Source organism: Symphalangus syndactylus, chromosome 8 (assembly GCF_028878055.3).
Source record: "Symphalangus syndactylus isolate Jambi chromosome 8, NHGRI_mSymSyn1-v2.1_pri, whole genome shotgun sequence".
Lineage (NCBI taxonomy): Eukaryota > Metazoa > Chordata > Mammalia > Primates > Hylobatidae > Symphalangus > Symphalangus syndactylus.
Genome location: NC_072430.2, coordinates 142018444 through 142044250, shown reverse-complemented (window position 1 = coordinate 142044250; position 25807 = coordinate 142018444). Strand labels below are relative to the sequence as shown.

At 51.5% G+C, this 25807-nt stretch overlaps 1 protein-coding gene across 5 annotated transcripts in view; it reads right to left on the bottom strand.

Moving 5' to 3' along the window:
• Positions 1 to 8229, bottom strand: part of MLPH (melanophilin) — a 65487-nt gene extending 57258 nt beyond the window's left edge. For 3 of the 5 annotated variants that reach the window (XM_055291098.1, XM_055291099.1, XM_055291101.1), the window contains exons 1-2: positions 8033 to 8229; positions 2011 to 2144 (exon numbers count right to left, since the gene is read on the bottom strand). In XM_055291098.1, coding sequence (XP_055147073.1) covers positions 2011 to 2120 — 110 coding nt within the window. In that variant the 5' untranslated portion in view covers positions 2121 to 2144; positions 8033 to 8229. The remainder of the gene's footprint in view (positions 1 to 2010; positions 2145 to 8032) is intronic. The other 2 variants (XM_055291102.2, XM_055291100.2) reach the window with 1 other exon arrangement.
• Between the last annotated feature and the right edge of the window lie 17578 nt (positions 8230 to 25807).

Sequence of the window (25807 nt, the reverse complement as noted above, 5' to 3'; positions counted from 1 at the left end):
CCTGCTCCACGTGGGGCTGAACTGCTCTTGCTTCACCTAATGGTTTGTTGCGGACGCTGTTCAGCATGGGGACCCAAAGTCCCCCTTCTGCTGCTCCTTCTGTCTCCTTTCTTGGTGCTTTGTCTCCTCAACATGTTGAGCTGACGTTCCCTGGGCTGGTCCCTATCCGGATTCCCTTCCAGTGTGGTCTCCTACAGCCCTGCAGCTTTAAATGCTGAGGTCAGCTGAACAATGCTGCCACCCCCCACCCCTAGGCGTTCATGTTCTAGTCCCAAGAACCTGTGAAAATGTCACCTCACATAGCAAAAGGGACTTTGCCGATGGAATGACATTAAGGATCCTGAGATGGGAAGAGGGTCCTGGATGATGCGGGCAGTCCCTAAATGTAACCATATTTCTCCTCATAGGGGAGAGAGGAAGGCAGGAAAGTCAAAGAGAGAGATGTGAGCATGGAGGCACAGGTGAGAGAGGGAGAGGGTGAGAGAGAGGCAGTGGCAGAGGGAGACGTTAGACGTTGTGCTGATGGCTTTGGAGGTGGAGGAGGGGCCAGGAGCTAAAGAATCCAGGAAGCCTCTAGAACCTGGAAAAGGCCGAGAGATGGGTCCTCCCTCAAGCCTTCAGCTGGAATGTAGCTCTGAGGACACCTTGATTTTAGGACCTCTGACCTGCAGAACTGCAGGAGAGCTGTGTGCTTTAAACACTAAATCTGTATTGTACAAGTCACATATGCAGCAGTCCCAGAAACGAATACAAATACCTTTCATCTGTTTCACCATATGAAGCTTCACCATTACAAAGCTCTCATAACGCATCTCCTCTGAGCTCCAGACTAGTGTATGTGTCCAACACCCGCTCAACACACCTGCGTGATGTCACTTCAACATGCCTGAAACATTTCCCCCAAACCTCTCCATCTGTGGCCTCCCCAGCAGAGCTGACCTCAACTCTGTCCTTGAAGTTGCTCAGGCCACAACCTTGAAGTTGCCCTTGACCCCTCTCACCCTGGAGACCCCCCACCTGATCTCTGGACAAGCTTGCTGGCTCTGCCTGCAAAGTGCATCTGGCCACTTCACAGAGCCCACCGCTGTGAAACAGAAACCAGGACTTGCTGTTGCTCCACTTGAAGGCCTGTGGTGACTCAGGGGAAGGCTGAGGCCCTGTGAAGCTCTACAGGACCCCCGTGACTGGCAACAGATCCCATGCTCCCCACCTGTTACGTCTCCAACTGCCTCTCTTCCTGGCCCCCTCATCCTCTCCAGCCTATGCTCTCCCTGGGGCACACCAGGCTCCCTCCTGCCATCTTCAGTGGGGCCCTCTGCCCTCCACCCTCTGCCCTCTGTCCTCTGCTCTCTGCCCTCTGCCCTCCGCCGGGAGCATCCTCTCAGCTTTTGCTTAACTACTTCCCTCATATGCTTCCTTCTCATAGGGTGACCCAATCCACTAAAGACATCAAGACAGGATAAGGGGGCCCAGATGATAGAGGGGGGAGGAAGATGTGCAGTGGATGGAGGAGTGAACAAGGATCGGTGGGTTTTAGCCCAGTCACTGGGAAGAGTGGTACAAAACTGTGCTGGGGTCACCCATGGTGAGGACGGGATGCCGCCTGGCATTGCTGAAAAGAGAAGTGGAAGGGCAGTCTGTATCCTAAAGACTTGATTCCGACATCTAGGTGTTTCAGAATGGCATGGAGACTTTCCCCATGCATCACCTTTTGCTCTGTTCTTCAAAGATGTGGCCTAAGTGTCATCTGGCTTAGCAGATATCACCCTGGAAGCTGGGTCAAGTTGAAATAAAACTATTCAGAGAAAAAGTTAATGTCAGTTTGGCAAGTCAGATCTTCTCACTGAGAAAACCAAGGCCAGAAAGAAGAGCTGTGTCCCAGACCCGGCTTCCTGTCCATCACTCTTCACCCTGCACGTGGCCGTCGACCCACCCAGACAGCACCCATATGATGGCCCTGGGGGTAGATCAGGGACCCCGGGCTCCTTGGGCTCAGCACGGCACACTCACTCTAGTCGTTCCTCTTCTTTCCTTCGGAGGTCAAAATCTCGTTGAACAACTTTCAAGACATGCTGGGCCTCTTCATCAGTGAGCTTGGAAAGATCCAGTTTCTTCCCCATTTCTGCTTCTTGTCGGGGTCACACCTGGAATGTCACAGGATCACAAGTCATCAGTCCCAGAAGCCTACTGATGCCAACCAAGTCACAGAGTAAGAGACAACACAGAACGCCGCTGACTTCTCAGGACATCTGTCTGTACTTGGGTTAAATGGTTTTCTAATGCTCATCTGGAAACTTGTGTAGTTTAAGGAATTTAAGTGAATCTATGCAAAATTCTCACATTCGAATTTTAAAAGGGATATACTTCCTACTCTCCCAAACACACTCAGCCATGGGTCCCTCCTTCTCTTTCCACTGTGGAATAAACGTCAGTGTTCTCCCCATCCAGGGGCATGGCTCCTCTCCCTCACCTAGGGTTGAGCTTTGCAACAGAAAACCCTGGGAGAAATGCTCCATTCCTGAGGCTTCTCGCCTTAAGTTTCTTGGGAGAGGGAACAGCACAGAAAAGAGGAAACTTCACAGCAAATTCATAGTCAGCTCAGAGTCTCCTGTTCATCTCCTAGACCTCCTAGAATGATGCTGCAGGCTCCGTGTGGGCAGGGATGCCTGGATGACTGACCCACTAGGTGGAAAAGTTGGGACACTCCACAACACTTGGAAGGTTTCACCATCCTCCGGGCATGGGGGGCTGTTCAGGTTTGCCATGTGTGTGTTTGGGGGTGGTTCCAGGGGGAGGTCATATAAGCCTGATGCCTGTGAGGGCGATGTGCTTGTGCTGGGAATATCCACATAATTTCCATGGGGAGGCAAAAGTGATGCAACTTGGGAGAACAAAACATCTGGGCAGGATGAGCAGTGGGTGCTGAGCCTTATTTACTTGAGAGGTCAGCTATGGGGCTGCCCAGCAGGGATTCTCAAGCCTGGGGTGTATTAGGACCACCTAACACTACTGGTGGCTAGGCCCCACCCTCAGCAAATCTAATTAAATTTTTTAAAATTTTACTTAAATTTTTTTTTAGAGACAACTTCTCACTATGCAGCCCGGGCTGGTCTTGAACTCTTGGCTCCTGGGCTTGAGTACGCCTTCTGCCTTGGCCTCCCAAAGAGCCACAGTGCCTGTCTGAGAATCTGTTGTGACTCAGCTGCTCAGCAGAGCAGCAGCCCCACCTAATGCACTATGTGATGCTGTGTTTGTAGGTAACCTGATGACCAAGAAGCCAAACCTCAGATGATCTTATGCCCTTTTTGAAGATCATCAGACCTGATCCCAATCAATGTCCAAAGGACAGAGGAAGGAAAATCCAAATGTCAAAAGCCAAGATAAGCAGAACCTTAGAATCTTGCTTGCTACTCAAAATGTGGTTGGTGGACTGGCAGCATCCCCTGGGAACTTGTTAGAAGTACAGACTCTCAGGCTTCACCCCAGACCTACTCGTTCAGAATCTGCCTTTGAACAAGATCTCCAGGCAGCTCGAGTGCATGAGTTGGCCCATGCTGCTGTCCCCAGAGCCCTCTGAGTAGCAAAGCTCTAGCGGAGACTCATTCACTTGGGTAGTGGGTGAGTCGCCGGGGACCTTGGCCTGTACATCCTGTCAGGTGGTTGATGGGTGTGAGGCAGGGGAGTGATGCAGTGGTGGTGGCTGAGCAGAGAATGACAAATCCACTTGCTGGCTTTTCTATGGCAATATCACACAGGCCTCACAGCTTATATTGATGTGGACATTACTGCTGGGTATAAAATTGGAGGAACAATTATACCAGGGAGAACCTCACCACCAACGCATGCACACTGGACACTGCAAAACCGTGTGTGCTCCCCACAGAGGACTTCCCTGATCATCCTGTGGTTTTTACTCCTTCACCTGTCCCCATCCCTTTAACGTTTCTTTATACCCCTTAACAGTTGGTGATGTCCCATTAGTTATTGTTAAGCTCCACAAGAATGGCACCTCTGTCTGTTCCCAGCACATGGCAGGTGCTTTTGTGTGCTTGCAGCTCCCTGGTGTGCAGCAGGCTGTGCCAGGGAAGCCCTCGGCCCTCAGATGCTGCAGCTACAGACAGACCAGCTCTGCTCTGGGCACTGAGGCTTTGGGGAATGGATGACTGGGAGTTCTGTTGTGAGTAACTGAAAGTTTAAAAACCACCTCGTGATTTCAATAAGTTTTCCTTGAGGACTTGAGCCTATTTTCTCAGGAACATTAGAGAAGGGGTCCAATCTGTGTGCTTTCAGGGGGAAGTCTCAAAACCACCAAAAAGACTCAATTTTGCTTCTGAATTCTGAGAAGCATCTCCCATCAGTGCTGCTGACCATTTGGAAGTGTTTATCAAAAAATACTAACAAAACTCCCCCTGTGCTAGAGATGTACTTCGATTTTGTTGCACAAGAGGTTAATTACAAAAAGGGACATTTTCTGGGCAGATACCATTTAAAATAAAAATGTCTACAGAGCTCTCATGGAAGTCAGCCAAAATAGTCCCTGGCTTATGCCATAAAAATGGGGAAGGATAATTCATTGAATTTTTTTACACCCATTCCTCAATGTTTTCACTCTCAAACGTAAAGATGAGTGTTTGCAATACAAGAAGAGATTGCCCCAATGCCCTGGGAGCATTCAAACTCTGTTCCTTTACAGTCGGATTTAGGTTCTGATCAAGAAACCCTTACTACAGAACTCATTTTTGATGCTCCCACAGAGCACACACTTTCTGGTTTCTAAAGAATTGGAACAAAAAGTTATTATTTGATGCATGACTGGAGTTCATTCACTTTTATTTTTCATGAGTTCTGAAAAAAAAGGATCATAATAAGAGCATTCACCGAAGTTCTATTTTCAGAATGGATGGACAGTGTGACCATCAGCTGAGGCATTATCATTCCCTCTCTTCTCCTAGCATAGAAGCCAAAATTCCAGGCCTCAGTTTGAGAAACTTGAATCATGATGTGTGAGGAAGAAAAGCAAAACAAAAGGAAAAATCTGCTTTTCTTATCTTGCAAGCTTCACATTCTTAGAGCACAGTCAGTCACCAGTAAGTGAACGGATAAAAAGATCACAAAGCATCACAGCCAATGTCCTAGAGGCTGCCTGGATATCTGTCCCTCCCCCATTCTATCCCCTTTCAGATGGTTTTGTTTCTTATTTTTTGAGATGAGGTCCTGGTCTGTCGCCCACGCTGGAGTGCGATAGTGCAATCATGGCTCACTGCAGCCTCAACCTCCATGGGCTCAGGGAGGTGAGGGCAGAGAACATGCTGGACCCATGAGGAGTGCAGGGCTGCGCTGTGCCTGCCTTAGCTGGGTGGGGCGGGGGCTTCCAGAGTGCATGTGTTGAGGGAGGGCAGACGCCACCCTGCTCTATCTGCTCCTTGTTCCATTTCTGTTTAGATAACGCCTGCTCACGAGGTTCCTAAACAAAACACTTCCACTTAGTGCCTGTTCCACTGCTCAGATTCGATCATATTTTAAACACTGGAGACAGCCAGCCTTCCCCAGTGGTTGAATAGCCATAGTGGGGCAGAGGGAGGGGACACAGGGATTGATAGGCAGGGAGGAAAGGGTGGAGCTGGTTTTATAAGATGGGCATCCCAGGCCCAGACTGCTGAATTCCAGTGGTGTGTCATCTTTATTCACTAAAGAGTTGAATTCATTTTTTGGCCAAATTGAAGGGAAATCGGGTGGGGGTTCCTCCTGGATGAAGAACTGGCTTAACTAGCTCTTGGCTGGCTGTTCTCGGAGCCTTGGAGCAATGGTGATTGTGGGTGATCACTTGCCTGGGCAAACACACTGGCAAGCTAACAACAGCAGGAACGCTCTCTCTGACTCAGAGCCAAGGCGTGTCGTGTGGTGTTATTCTTGCTGATAAAGGGGAGGTGGCAGCAACGACAACTGTGGTGCCCTCTGCCTTAATCCTTTGTGGCTGTTTCCCGAATGCTGCCGTCCAGGTCGGCCTGTGTGGTTATTTCTGTAGGCGGGGCCCATCAGTAGGCACTGACCCCCAGCTCTCATCAGTGGCTAAATGAGCACATTTCCACCCAGAAGGGCCACTCCCTTCCCTACAGGTGAACCAGGCACATCTGTGCTGTATGTAGCCACAAGGGTCTGGAATGGCTCCAGCAGCAACAGCACTGGGAGGGTGTTCTGCCCCTCAGCCACCTGCCCGCCAACCTGCCATCCCCTCTGCTCTCCCAGCTCTCCGGGGAGTTGGTGGTAAACCTCGTTTATAAATGGACATGAGTTCTGCATTTGCACCTAAAGCCTCAGTGCTAGTCTCTACAGCAAGGATGGGTCCCAGGTGAGGCTGCAGAAGGAGGAAGGGGCTGAGAGGTGGGAGCTGGGTTCCCATCCCAGTTCAGGCACAGCCAGCCCGGCCGCCTGGGACAGATGCCCCTCCTCTCAGGGTCTTAGTTTCCCCATCTGTACCAGGGACAATGCTGAGCTCCAGGACCTCTCTGGCCCTCTCCAGCCCTGGATGATGCCAGGATGTTGAGATTAAGAGAGGGAGTGATGGCGTGGGCGTAGTGGGGAGGAGTAGGGGCAAGGGCTGTTCCTCCAGAGGTTGCTTCTGAAAAGAACACGACGGCTGGCCCTAGAAGGCTGCTCCAACCCCTGAGACTGGGGCTCATTTGAGCCATTATTGCATAGTGGTTGAAAGGCACCAATTTCACTCTTCCCATTAGCCCACAGGGCTCTGGGACACTTCCACCACCTCCAGCCCCTCACTGCGCACACATTCAGCTGGTTTGTTTGAATTTTTTCCGAGTCACTCATGTCGTACTCAGTAAGACCGACTGACTCCCCATGTGTGTGCCAGGCACCATCCCATGTTCTCTAAATGTGTCCTCAGTCAATCCTCTGAGGCACCTGCTACTGTTCTCAGAGGCTGAGTGAGGGTCAGGAGCACAGTGACCCGTGCCTGGTACTTAGATACTAAGGAGCATGGCTCTGGGAAGGGAGGGGGCTGGGCCCAGGAAGGCTGAGGCCTTGCTGAGGTCAACTGAGTCCTGCCAATGAGCAGGTGGAGGGATGGGTTTCCTAGGACAGATGCAGGCCAGCTGAACCCGAGGTGTCAATGTCACTGCTCAGCAGCACGGTCTGCAAGTCCAGGAGCCTTTTCCTGAGACTTCACAGCCCCCAGCCATGCTGGCCTTTGCACCTGTTGGGAGCCTTGCTCTCCCCCGACTGTCATTTCACTCCCTCAGAAAGAAATATGTGAACAAGATACCAGACACACCACCTAAAAAAGGACCTGTCCCAAGTTCCGTGTGGAGGTGAGGTGGAGTTTCCGGTGCCAGTTAATGTCAGTGGGACGCAGTGTCCAAGCCTTTGGAATCTTCAGGGATTTACAAGTGAGATTCCGTTCCTGTAGGGACTTGGGGCCAGTGCAGACAAAGCCCACAGGTGCTCACAGCTCACAGACCCTTCCCACATCTCTACTTCCCACATCCATCTCCCTGGTGGGCCCAAGGAGTCTGTCTGCAAACAAAAGGTGATTCCAGTAAAACAGACTTTTAGACGCCCAGAGGAAGCCGGGTGCCTCCTCCCACACCAAGCTCATCCGGCCTCTTCCTCACCCCAAGACCAGCTCCTGGGCCGGGAGGAAGCCTTTCCCCTGGGACCAGCCTGCTTGGATCAGCAGCCTTGGCCCAGTCTGCATGGCAGATTCGCGATGGAGGCAATGGAGCTTCTGATTAAAACCAACCGTTTTGCCCAAAATGGGGATCCCCCGCCACCCCACTCCCACCCGTGCCCGCACCCAGACCAGTCTGCTTAAAGAATCCAGGTGAAGCCTGGGGACTAAGGCTGGGTGGCTGGGAACGCGCTGTCCTCACCAACCTGGACCGAGGGCGGGAGGCTGGCGGCTGGGGGCGTTTTCACACCAGTGGGTCTGCACGCGACACCGCGCACCCCCAAAGCCTAAGCCCCGAGTCCTGGGCGCCACCCTGGCCCCGCTGTTCCCTCTTTTCTGTGCACTCACCGGACCCTCTCCGGGGGACGCTGAGTCCCTGGTCCAGCACCTGGGAGAGAAAGGAGGCAACGGGAGGCAACGAAGCAGGGCGTCAGGCCAGGGCGTCAGGTGAGGGCGCTGGGGCAAGGCTGGATAATGGGGGCAAGCAGGGCGCGGGGCGCAGAGCGGCTGGCTAGCGCCTGGCTGTCCGGGGCAGGTGGGCAGCTGGCCAGGTCCTGGCGCCTCCCGCCCGAACCACGTGGGCTGCGCCACGCTCCGCCCAGCTCCGGAAGCGCGGACACCTCTGGATGCCCTGCCAGGCCAAGGGCGGGATTGACACCTGGGGCGCCCGCGCGGGAAGCGCCAGTGCGGGGGAGAGCCCCGGATACCCGCCCCCAAGCCAGTTTGGGGAGAAAGACGCCGGCGGGGAGGGGAAAGTTGAGCACACAGCTGAGATTCTCGTGAGTTGCGGCGACTTTGCATGGGTGACATCGCGCCGCGGTCCTGCCTTGGGCACGGTGGGACCCGCTTGCTGAGCGCGCTCTAGAGCGCGCGGCGCATCATCGAAATTTCTAACTCTGCAGGGAGAGCGCTATGTACTTCGGCTTTACAGATGGTGAAACTGAGGCTCAGAAACGCGCCCTACCAAAGTCACCGACCAGTAAGTGGCAACGCCAAATAACAAGTAGGACTTTAAGCCCAGGGCTTTCTGCTGCAGAGCGCGTACCCTCACCCCTTCGATTCTGCCAGGCATCAGGACCAGGAGGGTCCCGCAGCCGCGGGCAGCCCTGCTGCGGGGAGGAGACCGAGGCCTTGCCCGCCAAGAAAAAGTCAAGATCCGCGGGCAACTGGGGCAGATGTGGAAGCCAGGACGTGCGGCGCGGCGGTTCCAGGACCGAAGACGCGCTGCGGGGAACGCCTGGGAGCTCCACGCCGCTGCGCTCTCCTCCTGGACTCTAGGGCCGGCCTTTGGGTGCTCAGCGGGGCCGGCAAGCTCAGAGGGTCCCAGGGCGAGCCGCCGTCTCCAGTCCGCCCGGCCTGCCTGTCCTTCCGAATTCCAATGGACGTTAGGGAATTGCCCTCCTCCCTCATCCTCCAAGACTGGGCGCTTCAGAACTTTCTCTCCCTCCCCCTCCCTCTCCCTTGTCATTTAAAAACTCACATTCTCTCCTCCAGGAACTGCTTTTGCAATTCAGTTTTCGTGTCTGTAAAATGATAGGAATAAAGCCATTAGGTGAATAGATACTACTATCTCCCTTTAACAGAAGAGGAAACGAAACCTTATAGGATTGTTGTGATATCACATTAGATTATTTGTAAACAGCTTTCAAAAGGCTGCAAAGCAACAAAAAAGAATGGTGTTGCCTGCTGAGCCCAGGGGAACACTGTAGGTGAATCAGGGTATCTCAGGCCCCCGGGGCTGCCTTGGGACAGGCGCTCTCACCAAACACCATCAATTGTTGAGTGTGAACCCTGGAATGGGGTGAAGCTTACACTGAAGCCAGCATTTCCGCATCCCATATGATCTGGTGCTTATGTTTTTCATTTCCTTACCTCCTTGCCATATACTTTACTGTTGCTTGTAAGATTAATAAATCCCTTAAGAGTTGATGTAGGGACTTAAGTTCCTTAAGGGCAGAAGTTTTTAAAAATGTTTTTAATACTTTAGTGCTTATTTATTTGAACTAGTGGTTCTAAAAAATATACAACTGACACATGCTGAATATAAGGTATATAGTAAAGAATATAAGGAGTATAAAATGAAAAGCCAAATTCTCTCTTATTCCATTACTAACCTCCATGACCTGAAAGCAATCATTATTAATGGTGTCTTTTATATTCTTTCTGAATTGTGTGTGTGTGTGTGTGTGTGTGTGGTTAAGCATGTGGGTTCAAACCAACTGTAAGAGTCGGAATTCCAACTAGGAGTGTGGCCCACAAGCTGTGTCATCTTGGACCTGTTACTGAATTTTTTACTGACTTTTTCCTCTCTTCTCCATGACGAGAATAGTAATGAGAGTTACACATAAGGGTGTTGTGAATCAATATCCCTGCAGCTTGGGTGAGACACCATGTGGTGAGTGCTTGGTAAATATTAATTACTATTGCTGTTGATCCACTTCATCCTTTTTTGGTTGCAGAGTATCCATTGTGTGAGTTACCATAACTACTTAACAGTCTTCTATTGATGGACAGTTAATTTTTGATTTTTTGCTATTTAAATGATTCTGCCGTAAATATCATCCTAGATAATTCTTATTGACACCTATCATACATAGGATGACACATAAATACCATTGTACATACATACTGATATATCTGTAGACTAAAAGCCTACAGAATTGGATTTTCTGAGTCAAAGGATGTATACAATTTTAAGAGAAAATTCTAGAATTATAAACTTTTTTTTTTTAATGGAGATGGAATCTTGCTCTGTTGCCAGGCTGGAGTGCAGTGGCTTGATCTCGGCTCATTGCAACCTCCGCCTCCCGGGTTCAAACAATTCTCCTGCCTGAGCCTCCCCAGTAGCTGGAACTACAGACACATGCCACCACGCCCAGCTAATTTTTGTATTTTTAGTAGGGACGGGGTTTCACCATGTTGGCCAGGATGGTCTCGATCTCTTGACCTCGTGATCCACCCTCCTCTGCCTCCCAAAGTGCTGGGATTACAGGTGTGAGCTACCACACCTGGCCCTAGAATTATAAACATTTAAAATGGTTAAACAATCCCCAAATTACAGAACGTTTCAAGTATAACACAAAGAACCCTCCCTTCCCCTAGCCATTTGTGAAGTTTCTGACATGAGAGTTTCGTGTATTTTATACAAACAAGGACAACCTTCTATTAAACTGCAATCCAACCATCAACATCTGTAAATGATACGTTGCTATCATCTAATCATCGGAGTCCTTTCAGATGTTGCCAGTTGTCTCTGTAATGTTTTGTTGCCAAAGGATCCAGTTCAGAATCTCATGTTGTGTTTAGCTGTCATTTCTAAGTCTCCTTCAAATCAGATCAGTTCCTCTGTCTTTGACTTTCACGGCTTTGCTATCTAAATATTAAGCCACTTATTTTTTAGGCTGTCCCTAAATTTGGGTTGGTCTGCTGTTTCCCATGATTACACTCAGGTTTTGCATAGTTGGGAGAGTCTTGCGGAAGTGAGGCTGGGTCCTCTCCCTGTGTCCTGTCAGTTGGTGCATGGCTGCAGTATGTCTCCTTACTGCTGCTGGGATCCCCGGACTAAGGTGCTATCTTCCAGCCTTCTCCACAGGCAAGTTACTCCCTTCCCCTCTGTAATTAATATGTGTTTTTGGAGGAGGGGTGTACACATTTAAAATTTCCTAAGGCCGGGCGCAGTGGCTCATGTCTGTAATCCCAGCATTTTGGGCCGGGGTGGGTGGGTCACTTGAGGTCAGGAGTTCGAGACCAGCCTGGTCAACACGGTGAAACCCCGTCTCTACTAAAAATACAAAAATTAGCCGGATGTGGTGGCGCGCGCCAGTAATCCCAGCTACTCGAGGGGCTGAGGCAGGAGAATCGCTTGAGCCAGGGAGGCAGAGGTTGCAGTGAGCCGAGATTGCGCCACTGCACTCCAGCCTGGGCGACAGAGCAAGACTCTGTCTCAAAAAAAATTAAATAAAGAATAAAATTTCATAAACAATGACAAATGGTAGCAGAGAATAGATTTTATGTCTTTGTATTTCTGCCTCCCCAGCTTCTCCTCAGGGCTTCCCAGAGTGCCCATCGGTGGTACCCTCTACCTCCCTGACGTTTTACCCTGCCCTGAGACCTACCCTTCCTTGTTCACTTTCTAAAGGAGGAAACTGATGCCCAGAGAGTCAGATGGTGTTTACCCAAGATCACACAATGAGTCAGAGGCAGCCGATCTCTTCAGCCCTGAGCCTCACCAGCCACGCTGCTAAAGTCTGGGTTGGTGGGTGGACACCAGAGGGCAGCAGAGAGTCCCCTCCCTACTTGTCTTAATAGTGGCCATCTGGAGACTCAGCCTTTGCTGGGACTTAGTGGCTGGAATGAGAGGGAGGAAAGGATGGTTCACTTGGCCATGCCAGCAGGAAGCTCACCACGGAAGATGGGCTTCAGAGAAGAACCCTTTAATTTCACTGCCTGGGCATATCCCAGTTCCAAGGATAACTGGTCAGGCAAGTCCCACTGAGGGGTGGCCTTGGGCTTAGCCACCTCTCTGCACGTGGATAGGGGACCTTAGGGGAGAGATGGTTTCTGGCTCACCAAGGAGCCTCACAGTGTCTGGACGTGCCGGCTTCCTTTGCAATGGCAGAGTCCAGGATTAGCGCTGAAAAGGCCCGCAGTTCCCATCCACTGACCCTCTGGGGTGCTCCAGCTCTCTGGCAGGCAGTAGTTAAAACCCGTCCCCCTCAGCCCCTCTGTCTAAACCCTCTGGGCCAGTATGGTATTGGGCTAACAAGGGTGTCTGGATTTTTCAGATAACCATCCAGGAAACAGAACACATGCAAAATATTGCCCCAAATCTTAGCCATGTCCAGTAAACTACTTGTAAATTACAAGAAAACATGTTTTCATCAGACACTGAATCCTTTTTTTTCTTCCAATAAACGTGGAAAATTGAGGGGGGAACCCCATTTTTGGAAGCATTCTGGCTTTGCTATTGTTCAGCTGGGTGGGGGATCATGGGTTATGCAAGAGTGCCCTGGGCCTTTAAAGAGCTGTCACCTGACTCTGCTCCTGCCAGTTCATCAGCACACAGGCCCATGTGACTGCCCTCCAAGCAGCTGAGCACACACACAGCTCCCTGGGCTCACATTGGTCTACTTGCACAGCCCCACCCCGGCTGCCTCTGCTTGCTCTCTGGGCTCCAGCTCTTTTCTGAATGACCCCGCAACCCAGCCTCCCTTCATCTGTCCAAGTCCTGCTCCCTGTTCGGATCACCACTCAACTATCCTTCCCTCGGAAATCAGGTCCTGGCCATGCAGCCCTGCCCACTGTCGGCTTCCCTGTGGTTCCTGCGTGTTCTTGCAGACCAGGCCCATAGTTTATCTCCCGTGCTTGTGTGATTATCTGGTTAGTGTCTGTTGATCCCCTGCTCTGAGCTCTGGGAGGACAGGGACTGTGATGCCCACTCTGATGTGCTGCCTTCCATGGTGCTTGCTGCATAGTACGCTCTCAACAAATACGTGTTGAATAAATATTGTTCAATAACCATAATATCATATTTTGATGTTGCCCTTCATCTTAACTTTGACTGAAGGGCATTTTCCAAACACAGCTAGCTCTGCCCTCCACCATCCAGGTGGCCTGAGCTCACAGCACTTCCCTGGAAGAGCAAGGTCCCTTGGGAAATGACTTGATGGGACGACGGAATGCAGAGCTGGGAGACGGAGGAGGGTTGAATTGGCCTCACAGGGATCTCTGCTGGCTTGGGGGCCATCATTCTTCTCTTGCTGTTACCATTCATTGGCCCTTACTGTGTTTTGAGATGGTGGCCACCAACTCAGCTCAGCCTCTTTCTCTTTCTTGTGTTGGTCCGAGATCACCCTTTGTTTTCTCTCCTAGGATGCATGTGCTACAGAGTAAGAAGTAATCCCCTTTTGCTCAAAGCTCAGCAGAATTCCACTTAGGATTCCTAGATTCCTACCCCACATGTGTGAGTGCTCGGAAGTGCAGGACTCTCACACTTATGTTGGCAATGTGCTTTCCCTCATCTGCACACATAGAGAACTACATTTTGATGAGTGCTTGAAGGGAGCTCTAATTAACCAGAGAGGCCAGCCAAGAGGAGTGAAAAATCTGAACAATGAAGTTCTTGAATCTAAAGCCATCAGAAATCTCAGGCTTCTGGGGGTTCTGGAAGCTTCAGCTCATGTTGGGGCATGGGCCAATGAGCAGTTCTCTTTACCTAAATTACTTTAATTAGGAATTTTAACCATCAAGGATTCAGGAATTAGGCAGAAATGGTCCCTATTGAAGGGAATGAGCTCAGGCAATAAAATTTCCAGACCCACTTCTGGAAATCTTGGTGATGTGGTTATGAAGGAAGACAGCAGGAAGGGAACCAGTCCTCACTGAAGGCTACTGTGTGCCCAGCAAGTGTGGTTGGGGAGCCTGGCCTGCACATTAGCAATTGGGTTGGGCATCTGAGCTCCCCAGTGTCAACTGGGTTGTGCAGATAAGGAAGCTGAGGCACTGGTGCAAGGTCACACAGTCAGAGAGGGGAGACCAGAGGCAAACCCAGGATTAAGGGCCTCTGAGCCTAGACTTCCCCAGCTCCTGGGGCAGGCAACAGCCACAGCAGGGGTGACTGGTTCATGGGGCCTGGCACAGCCAGAAGCAGGAAAGCTGTGAAGAGCAGATCTAGAAATTCAAAACCAGAGCCCCTCTCATGGGCCCATGCTGGGGAAAACAGTGGCAAGCAGCCCTGTTAGGCCCTGAGTGCATCGTGCCCCATATCAGGTGGTGGGCATCACTCCATTCCCAAATCACAATGGTCGAATCAGGCATTACAGGAACAATTCTTTTTGCTTCTTCTCCACCTCCATAATTTATAGCGATGACCTAATTTCAGTTTCAACACACAAGCCACACTTCATCTCACGTTAAACTCTTGTATGAATGTTGCAGAATATTTGCAGTGTCGCTAATGCCCTCCCCACAGTGAAAGTTGTTACAAGATCTCTCACTTGAGCTGCTACCATCTGCACCCCTCAGGTTGGTCTGATGTCAGCACAGGGCTTGGCTGAAACCACCCCAGAGCCAGCAGCAGGAATCCAGCAGTATCCCTGCCCCTAGGCCTCCCCCTCACTCATGGCAAGATTCAAAGCCCATTACCAACTAATAATGTACCTACAGCCAATTCCTAACCCATGAATCCCCATCTTCACCTTCCCATTCCCCATACTCACCCCGGTCTTGCCCTTCTGTGAACTACACAGTTTTCCAAGCTTGCCACCACCTGAACTCCAAACCCAATTAATTTCCAGCCCTATCTTCCATGGCTTCCTGACCCCACAAATCCAAATGAGTCCACCTATTCCTGGGAGCATGTGTGCCTTCAGTTCTGGGGGGAAATGCAGTGTCAGGCTGTGTTTTGTGCCTTCCCGTTTTCTCCTACAGGTATCCAAGGTTAACCCTCCAGACAGGATCAAATCCTACCTGCTCAGGTGGCTGGGCTAGGTCACTGGTTTTGAAGTTCACTTTGTAAACATATTTCAGGTTCTGAAAATACTTGGTTAGAATTTTCAGGTATTTAAAATTATTTAAAAACTATCATAACAACTTAACACATACTTGGGAAATGGAACGACAGGCTCAGGTCTATCTCCCCAGCGCATACTGTGAGAGCCAGAAGGCCTCTGTGGCAGTGTTTAAAGAAATCCACATCTCCTGCCAACTTAGTGCAGACTGTGCTGAAAATCAGACCCAGGATTTGATTGCAAGGGTGCCAAGAGTAAGGTTTCCAGATGAAATGTAGGCTTTCCAGTTATATTTGAATTTCAGATAAACACTGAATAATTTTTAGTATAAGTATGTTCTAAATATTGCATGGGGCATACTTGCTTACACTAAAATATTATTTGTTGCCTATCTCAAATTCAAATTTAACTAAGCATTTTGTATTGACATCCTGCAAATCTATACTAGAAATACAAAGGGAACACCATGAATATGTTTTCTGTGCTTAAGTCAGGGCATTGATAGGGTGGTAGAATCCTGTGACCTGGGAGGAGGACATTTGGATAGATGAGTCTAAGCTTGAACACCTAGATTCCCAAGAATCCTCTTGGGAATAGCCCTTTCCCTTTTCCCAAGGATGCTGATACCTGGATACTGTGCAGAGACTTCATCTGAGATGGTTGACTTCCAATGTGATGCTTGTCCTTCTCAAGATCTGTCTCCATCTCTTCTTATTTCCTCTACATCAATAACTAGGGCCAGGTCCCAGTATAGCCCAAGTGGGAAAATAAAGTTTCTTCTCTAGGAATAAACAGCATCTAGTGAACACAACTGCAAGTCTTGGCTAATATATGTCACCAAGCAACAGAGAGAAATGTGTCTGAATAAGCCATGAAGATATTGAATTCAGTTTCTTGATTTGGAGGAACTTGTCTATGTCTTAGAATTTGACTTCCTGGCAAGGATACTTAGAAATCATTCAAATACACTGCTGAGATGGCTCTGCGAAGCTTGGGCATGATGTAAATGAGGTGTAGATGTTATGCTTGCCTTGGCAGAGTATTGAGTTAGAGCTTAGAAGGCTTAGGGAGGCAGGAATGTGAGAATGGATTTATTATGTAAGATCAAAGACTCTACCATTGCACTGTGTTTCCTGGGAGGGCCCAGAGGACACTTTCTTTACCAAAGCAATAAGAAATGTACCAGTGTGGGGAGTGTCTGCATCTTCTGGCAACTCAATACTGGCTGTCCTCTGAAACTGGTATTAACAGTAGGAAGTTACTCCGTGGAACTACACTCTGTAGTGTCATAGAGGATGCTGGGATTCTGAAATAGAAAAGTTCAGATAGAGATGCTCGACTATCAGAGGCAGGGTGGACAGAATTTCCATAATGGCAGACAATCCAGAAAAGCAACCAACTGTAAGTGTCTACGGGATGGCTGGTAGACTATGGTACTCCTTGGGGGTCAAAAAATTAGCAGACAACTAGGGTACTGGTTGATTGTGCTCACAGATAATTCAAGGACTGGTGAACAAAGGCTGATATCAGATGCTGCAATGAAAAATCACAATCCCTCACTCAGTTTCCATATCTAAACAAGTTTTTATAGACCTAGACCCCATCGACTAGAGGAGAAGCAAGATCCCTTCAAGGAAGGACTTTACAATGTCACTACAATATATACCATAAATATTGTACATTGTTTTCCCCAAAGGGCCCATTGTTATTTACCAGGATAACTGTACATAGGGGAAAGGGAAACGCTCAAACTTTGGAGGGTGATTGGATACAGATTCTGACCTGACGTTAGTCAGGGGAGCCATCACACCATCATCAGAAAAGATCTGAAACAGCTTTTACTTGGGAAGGACAACAGTACATCTTCTCTCTATTGTCTGTCCCAGGGCTATATCAAATCTCTGATTACTGTCACAATATAATCCTCAGGAACCTTGAGCACACTGGTGCAACATATGATGATATTTTCGAGATTAGACCTGGTGAAAAGGAGAGTAGAAGGATACCCTGGTAAGACATATGTGCATTGGGAGGCCAATCTTATGATGTTCCAGGGATATAAAACTTTGGCTAGGTTTTTAGGGGACTGAAGATGTAGAGTGTGCTGGGACATACCTTCAAAAGTATAGGGCAAATTATTCTCTTTGCAGGTACTATGACAAAGACAGAGACATAGCACTAGGTGGAACTTTGGATTTTGGAGGCAGCACATGGCTCACTTGGGAATACTGCTCCAATCCATTTGGGAAGTGATTTGGAAGGCTGGCAGGTTTGAGTGATGCTTAGAGCAAGAGAAAATTCTGTAGCAGGTCCAGGTATTAATGCAAGCTTCTCTGGTTGTTCAGGGAACTGGAAGAGAATAAGGTTGAAAGACTGGAGACAGAGAGGTATGTGCAGGGATCTTGGGAATAGGCGCCATGTGTGAATCTTCCATCTCATGTCAATGCTCACCAGAGGCCACCTAGTACAAAAAGGACACTGAATGAATGGGTATACTGGGTGATTTACCCTATGGAGTCAGACTCTGTCCTTGATCACCTCAATGTTCATGCCAGGGGTCCATGAGGGAGGCCATATAGTCCGACTACGTGGGCTTTATCTCACCAAGGCTGATCTAGCTACTTCTGTTGCTGAATATCTGACTGATGCTGAGCTCTTTACATGGCACCATCCCCTGAGAAGACTAATCAATCCCTTGGAGCTGGAATAGATTTGGGGTATTTAGTGGGAGTTGGTGAGAGGTACGTTGGAATGTGCTATCGAAAAGGATTTAGGATTTTGGTTCTGAAACAAAATGGGTAGACTCACTTTTCCCTATTCTTCCCTTCTAGAAACGAAATACCATGGAAATTATTTAACAGACAATGATAAAAGGACTCTGAAAGTTGGGTAGAAGAAGGTAGACTGGCCAGAGACCTCAGGACTGGAGGAAAGATAATATGGTGGGTTCCTTAGACTTTTCTTTTTATCTCCCATGTAGCCTGGACTGGGTGTCAGAGATGTCTGCAACCAGTATCTCCAACAGGAGATATTCTTTAATATTTTGTAATAATCTTTTATTATGTTTCAACATAATAACCAAATGACCAGAATACAATACAAACCCACTTGTCATACCAAGAACCAGAAAAAAACCACCCGAGTGAGAAAAGACAATAAATAGATGTTGATACTTCGATGCATCAGATGGTGGAATTATCTGGTAAGAATTTTAAAGCAGTTATTATAAATATGCTTCATAAATTAACATCAGCGCTTCAAAACCAATGCCATAAAAATGCCTCAACAATCAATGTCAAGTCATTGACTTACAGAACATTAATACTTAGAATCAGGAGACTGGGATGTCACACCTACTAGCTGTGTGACCTTGGACAAGATTTCCAGCATTACTGGGCACTGATTTCTCTGTCTCCAGAGTGGAGATTAGGTAGACTATGCAACAGCACACTGGCAGGTCACGTTAGTTGTCCATTCAATAACCATGTCCTTCGTATGCTAACAGAACCTTGACTCCAGGTAGAGGAGGAAGGACTTCAGCTAAAAATAGGCATTTTCCAGCCTCCCTTGCAGTGAAGATAATCTACATGGACACTTCTGGACGATCGAAGTGCAAGAGGTTCCTGTCCCTTCCAGAATAAACAGGAAATCCTTGCCAGGAGAAAGCCCTTTACCTCCTGTCCTTTTCCCCTTCTTCCTGCCTGGATCTTGAATCTGAGATCTGCAGCTACAGCAAGTATCTGGCAACCAGGAGGAGACCAGCAATAGGATGGTAAGGATTGGGGATGGAAAGAAAGCCCAGTGTCCTGACACATTGCTGTGCTGTGCTCCCAGGCTGACAGGCGACTCCTGAACTCCTTGTTAGGGGAGAAAAAGACACCTGCACATCTAGGCCACTGTCAATTGCGGTTCCTGAGCTTGCAGCTGAATGCATTCCTAACTGATTGAATGAGGAAGATGAGGAGGGTGCCAGCTACAGTCCTTTCAATGCCAGGTGCTGTTCTAGCGAGTTTACGAGTTCAACCACATTTAATCCTCACACCTACCAAATGAAGCAGATGCCAGTACGGTCCCCACTTCAGAGAGGACTGAAGGGAGGCATGGGTCCTCCTCTGAGAGACAGGCACAGTGAGTCAGGGGTGGAGTAGGAGTGTGTCCACAGCACTTCCGAGTGCCGGCGTATTCACAAATGGCTCACAGGTTCTGTTGTTGTGGTTACCTTAGAGGATTTGTGTGCGCGCGCGTGTGTTTGTGTGTCAACACCTCTAGGATGGTGCTCATGGCGTGGGAATTCCCTTCCTCGCTTCCTGCATCCTTCCCCTGGGTCTACTACCTTTTGCCAGGGGCTGGGGACATAGGAAAGGATAAAGATCGAGGGCATCCCCCAAGGCTGATCCCGACATCCCCAGGACTGACGTACGGCCTCCAGACCAATGTCAGGATCCTCTCTGCCAAGAAAGGGGGTCACCGGGAGGGCAGCGCGGACCCCCTCGGGCCCCCGCCGGCTTCGGGCTGTTTCCCGCCGTGACTCCTCCGCTCCGGGAGGGGGCGACAGAGGCCGAGGGCTGCAGCCGGGCGCGCCGCCAAAGCTTCTGCCTGCAGGGCGGGCCGGGGTCCTGGGTCTCCGGGTCCTGGGATCGGGGGCGGTCCGTCCGCGGGAGGCGGCGACACCGAGCTCGGCTCCTTCCCGGCGTGGCCTCCGTTTCCCAGGCCTCTGAGCTCAGGGCCCCGGCCGCGCTTCGGGAGGGTCCTGCGCCGCCTTCCCGGAGCCCCGTCCTACCCGCGCCGACCTGGCCCTTCCATCCGCCCCCAGCGGCCCGGCCCCGCCTCGGAGCCATTCTGGGCGCGGCCTGGGCGGCCCTGGGGTGATTACAGTCCCGGCCGCAGTTCCGCGCGCCCCCGCGTCTGCCGTCCCCGGACCCCGAGACCCGAGATGTGCGCCCCCGGCCCTCCAGCCCTTCCCGGGGACCCCGGCGCCTCGGAGCCCCGCGCCCAGGCATTGTCTCCTGGGAACTGGCGCCCCCCAGCCCCACGTCATGTTGCCGGGAGCCCCTCGTTACAGCAAGCGGCTTCCGGGAGTCAGTTTACCCCGAACGCTGCGCACCCGTGGGGCCGCGCTCCTCCCCGCCCTTTTGTGGGATTCAAAGTCAAACCACACTAAGCCATAAATAAGTTGTTGTGGGAATCCGGCGCTGGGCCCCTCCATCCAACAGACTTTATCCACAAATTACTTGAATGCCTTTTTGTGTGTTTAGTATCAAATTAAAAAATTTCTCCACTCTTAATGCCCTGCCTGGCGTATCGGTGGCCCAAGCCTCTGCGTGGTCAGCCCCTGGGGAATGGCTTTGCAGGGGGGCCTGCATCGCATTGCACCATTGGGCTTTCTGCTCCCTGAGTTCTGCTAGGGGAGTCCCTGGGGTTGGGGAGCGGAAGTGCTGGGATTTCCCACCATCCTCAAATACAAGGTCAAGATCCCTGGACCGTTGCCCATCCAAGCCCCAGGAACTCCAGGCCTGCAGAGGCCTCCAGGGACCCACCCACAGCCGCCTGGGGCTCTCCAGCCAGGGCTGCGCCCCCTCCCCAACCCCAACCCTAACCCTCTCAAGCACTAGTGCTTGGGAAGGCCAAGCTCCCAGCTTGTCCCTTTCTGGGCTGAGCTACCCCTGGAGGCCTGGCCTCTGCCCCGCTCTGGGGCCAAGCTGAAGGGGCATCATTTCTGGCCACAGTTGCAGGGCAGAGGCTGGGGGCAGCCAGTGGGTGGGCCAGGTGGGCCGGGAGTGCCAGGGGAAGCTGCCAGGCTTTGTTTCTAGCTGAGGGTAGGGGGGTAGATGAGCTGGACCTGGGCCTGCCGTTTCCAAGGAAACAGTGGGAAACTGTGGGTGTCTCTGTCTGCGGTTTCCTCATGTCATGGGGTGTGTGGTTTCTGGAGCTGCCTGACAGCCTGACCAGCTTGGGGCCGCTGTGGCTGTGGGAACATGTGTCCTGAGTTCCAAGTCATTGAGTGAGGAAGCTGCAGAGAGGTTGGGAGGAGATTTTTCTCACCAACCGTTCTCACCCAGCACCGCCTACCCGAGGGCACCTCCTACCCGAGGGCACCTCCTACCCGAGGGCATCTCCTACCCGAGGGCACCTCCTACCCGAGGGCACCTCCTACCCGAGGGCTTCCCTGGTGCTGCTGCCTTACCTGGGTCTGAGGTCTGAGGTCTAGACGCTCAGCCGTCAGCCCCGATGGCCTGGGTTTTGCCCCATCTGGTCTGCCTGGTGCCCTGGCTCTACCCAACAGGACCCTGAAGTGAGGGCATTGGGCTGTGAGACTTGGTAGCTGAAGGGTTCCAGCCTGGGAGCTAAGCCTAAGCTCTTTCCTCCTGGTTTGCAGTGGTTCCCCTGCGTGTCCTCCTCCTGCCAGCCAGGGGGGCAGGAGAGAGGTGGCAGAGTTGCTGCCGCGGGGACCTCTGACAAAGGTGTGGGCAGAGTTAGGAAACAGTAAGGCAGGTGACGTGCCCGGGGAGGGGCCGCAGTAAGAGCCGTTGCTGCTTCGGACCTGAAAGAGGCACATGAGGGCTCGGTGTCTGGAATGTGGAGTGTGGAGCCTTGAGAGAGGTGCCCCCAGAGCTGTGGGGTCCAGGTAGCTGCAGCCACTGCAGGCAGGGAGGGGGACGGGGTCAATGCCAGGCTTCTCTCTTCCTGCTCCCCAGGCTCCTGCTGGGCCCCTCTTGGCTGAGCCCACTGGGAAGCTGATGCCAAAGGGGCAGTTGGTGCAAGCCCTAGTGGCTGGTGTTTGGGATAGAGCAGGGTGGCAAAGGCGGGCAGGGCATCGGGAGGGGCAGACAAGTGTCCTGCTGGGGGCCACCACCACACTGCCCGGGTGGGTTTCTGAGTGTGCAGGAACCTTCTCTGGCCCGGGCTGCTGGGCTTTTGGGGCGTCGTAAGTGCATCTCAAGGAGCAGCAGCCGGTGGTGTGAGGCTCTGCCGCACCCCAGGCCATCTGACCACCCGGGCCACGTGGGCTTCTGGGCTGGCCATCTGGGAGGCAAAGGGAGTCTGGGGAACCTCCAAAGAGGAAGAAGTGCTCAATCCCTTTGCCTTCGACACCCAGGGTGCCCAGCCTGGTGGTGTTCCCAGCTGTAGCCCCAGCACCCAGGACCATGTCTGCATGTGGTTGCCTCAGCAAATGCTGTTGTGTAAGCGATGGCCTGGACCTCCCTGCTAGTTCTAAGAGAAAGGCCCATCTTCGGGTGTGGGGGAGCGCACCTGGGGCTCCTCAGGGGATGGGGTGCAGCACCCAAGGCCCTGTGAGTTGGGGGCCCTGCCCTGGCCCCAGGTGAAGCCCAGCCTCTGTCCCAGGCCCAGACAACAAGCTCCTGCCCCGTCTGCACACTGAGCGATAACCACGTGATGCTAATATGGCTCCCCGATATTGAGCCCTTCCACGGTGTGCAGCCCTGCACCCCACGACAACCCTGGGGGACGGGCACTGTTATTAACATCCCCATCTGATAGAAAAAAAGACTGCAAGGGAGGCTGAATGTGAGTTAGGTGACTTTACGAAGGTCACTGGACGATGCCGGTGGAGCCGCAGCTTCTGCTCAGGCCTCTCTGAGAGCAGATGTTGGCCTCTGTGCCTCTCTGCTTCTCCTAGAAGGCCACCAGGCAACTGGGGTCCCTGCAAGGGCCCTGGGGAAGAAATGGCTGAGTCCCAATTTGATGATGCGCCAGTCCCTTGGGCAGAGCCACCCTGGCTGCTTCATGCACCGGGACAGGTGCCTCTCGAATACCCTTCCCTTCGAGACCCTCTTTTAACCGCCACCATAGACCTGCCCCAGGCCCCCGTACCCCTGCCTAAAATGCACCTCTAAGCAGTCCTGACAGTCTGCTGTTCAGGTGGTCTGTGTCTGGAATGGGCCCCTGAACAGTTCCATGCCTACAATGAACCCCTGAATGGTGCCGTCCCTGGAATGCACCCATAAACAGTCCTATGCCTGGAACGCACCCCTGAGCAGTCCTGTGCCTGGAATGCACCCATAAATAGTCCTGTGCCTGGAACGCACCCCTGAACAATCCTGTGCCTGGAACGCACCCCTGAACAGTCCTGTGCCTGGAATGCACCCCTGACAGTCCTGTGCCTGGAACGCACCCCTGAACAGTCCTGTGCCTGGAATGCACCCCAGACAGTCCTGTGCCTGGAACGCACCCCTGAACAGTCCTATGCCTGGAACGCACCCCTGAGCAGTCCCGTGCCTGGAACGCACCCCTGACAGTCCCATGCCTGCAATGAACTCCTGAACAGTGCTGTGCCTGTAATATACCCATAAACAGTCCCATGTCTGTAATGCACCCATAAATAGTCCTGTGCTTCTGTTCTCTCCCCTCTGGCCAAACGTCCACTTCACCCTGGGGACATCCCCACAGCCCTAGCTCTGCTGCGCTGAGCTCTCAGTTCCGGGTCTCGCTCTCATCCCTTGGGTGGCTCCTTTGGCCTTGGAGTATAACAGAACATCCTCAGGAGCTGGCTTCAGGGCAATGGTGACAGGTCTGACCCTGCATTCAGTGCTTTCTCAGGGGGCTCATTCAGGAAGGGAGAGAAAAAGCATCGTCCCAAAGGGCCAATGTTTCAGGAGCCGATGACCCTGCAGGCCTCTGTGGCTCCAGCTGCTTCTCTGGGCTCCTAGGAGCTGCTTCCTTCTGAGCCTGGGGGCGTTCACCCAGGAGGCCTTAAAAGGCAGGTCTCCCAAGCCAGCTGGGGTGGGGACTGCTTGTGCTACCGGCTTGGTCCCTCGGCCCTCTGATTCCCTCTGCTGGCCAGAGCATGTTACTGGGGCTGACCCTGCAAGCTGAGGGACCCAGAATCTCTCTCTCTCTCTCTCTCTCTCACACACACACACACACACACACACACACACACACACGACAAGAGCCATCCAGGGCCAGGCCTGCACGCCAGCTTTGCAGCAGGGGGACTGTCCCTGTTTTGAACATGTCCATCTACCCGGCTCTGCTCTGAAGCCCTCCCTGTTTCTACCTCGATCAGCTTGAGTGACTGCCGGGTGGTCCCATCTGACTTCCCATAGTGTCTGAGACGCGCATAATCACAGATTTCTTCTGAACAGACCTACGTGGCATAATTTAATGCTCTAATGTTTACATTGTTTTGCTAAATGGCTTGCCATGGATTTGGGTATATGGTTTCCAGCCAATGGTCTTTGGAAGCTTGTAATGTCTACACTTGATTTCTCAGGAAAAATGATTTCAGACGTCTGGATGCTGGAGTCAGCAATGGTTCTGCCAAAACATCTGAGTGTAAAATCCGGATGGAAGTTTGCTGGTCTGGGGAGCCCTCCTCCTGCATGGGCTTCCCAAGTCAGGGGGCATTAGCCCACCAGGTGCACCCATGCTCAGTGCAGAGCCCTGATAGGGCAGCCTGGTGCATGAGCTCTGTCCCGGGGGAGGCTCAGCTGTAGGCACTCACCTTGCACTCACTCTCAGACACAGTTGGAAACAAAGATCTGGCATTGTTTAGAATCTGAACAGTAGCTTACCTGCTAAGAGGAGTTCATTCTAGGAAACCTAGAGAAGATGATAAAATCCCGTAGCTACATGTCTTCTTTAAGTTACCATCTTGAGTGAAGCATTTCTAGTGTCATGAGTGTGTTGTTTAATTTGTCTCTTTTCCTTTGATCCTCTGAATGTTGATCAAAGTGGAAGATTCTCTCCTTCTGGCCTTTCTAGGGATTTCCATCATTGTCTCAGTTGTATTGCTAAGGAGACTTATTGCTAGTGTGACATTTCTTCCTCTCCTCTTTCCCTCCTTCCTTTCTCTTCTCCTCTCTTCTCCTCTCTTCCTCATTTTTATGACAAGAATCAAACAGTGTTCAAGTCATTGCCCCTTCCTCAACTATCCGGATAGCCAAAGCTGCAGCTGCAGTCAGCTGAGTGGGGTTATTTCCCATGAGAGCCTGCATTGCCAGGGGAGCAGCTGGTAGCAAGGGTGCAGCCTCTTGCAGTGAAGGCAGTATGGACACCAGTGCAGATGCAGGCAAAGGTCACCCAGGTGGAAGTCAAGGGCCACCTGTGTCTATGACTTGTGGCCCGTTCTTCTTCCATCTGAACCAAGGTTGTATCAGCGTCATCAAGCCAGTTACTCCTGGGCTGGAGCTCTCTCTGTCCTGCTAGGAAGCAGGGAGGTGAGGTCCAACTGGGTTGAAGAAACTGGGATTTTATTCATCTATGCCCTGTCTGTCATTGACTGAGGCTGAGTGAGCTCTTGCAGTCCGGAAAGATGCCTAAGACAGAGTCTGAGTGTTACCACTCAATAGCCTGGGTCACCTGTAGGACGTGTAGGAGAAATGCAGTGCTGACAACATCCGTTTGCTGCAGCTCCTCCATGTGCCTTGTGTCCCTGGGGCTGCTCCAGCCTCCTGACCAGGGCCTCTCCTGGAATGTCTTGCCCTGTGTGTCAGATGCCCTGCTCCCTATGATGAGAGCCCTACTGCTGATACCACTGACCTGTGAAAGGCAGGAACCTGCTGAGTTTTTCTATTCCCTTCCCTGCTGCTCGAGGGTCGAGCCTCACTCTTTGTCTCTCTCTAGCAGTGGTTGGGTTCAGGACCACCTGCTG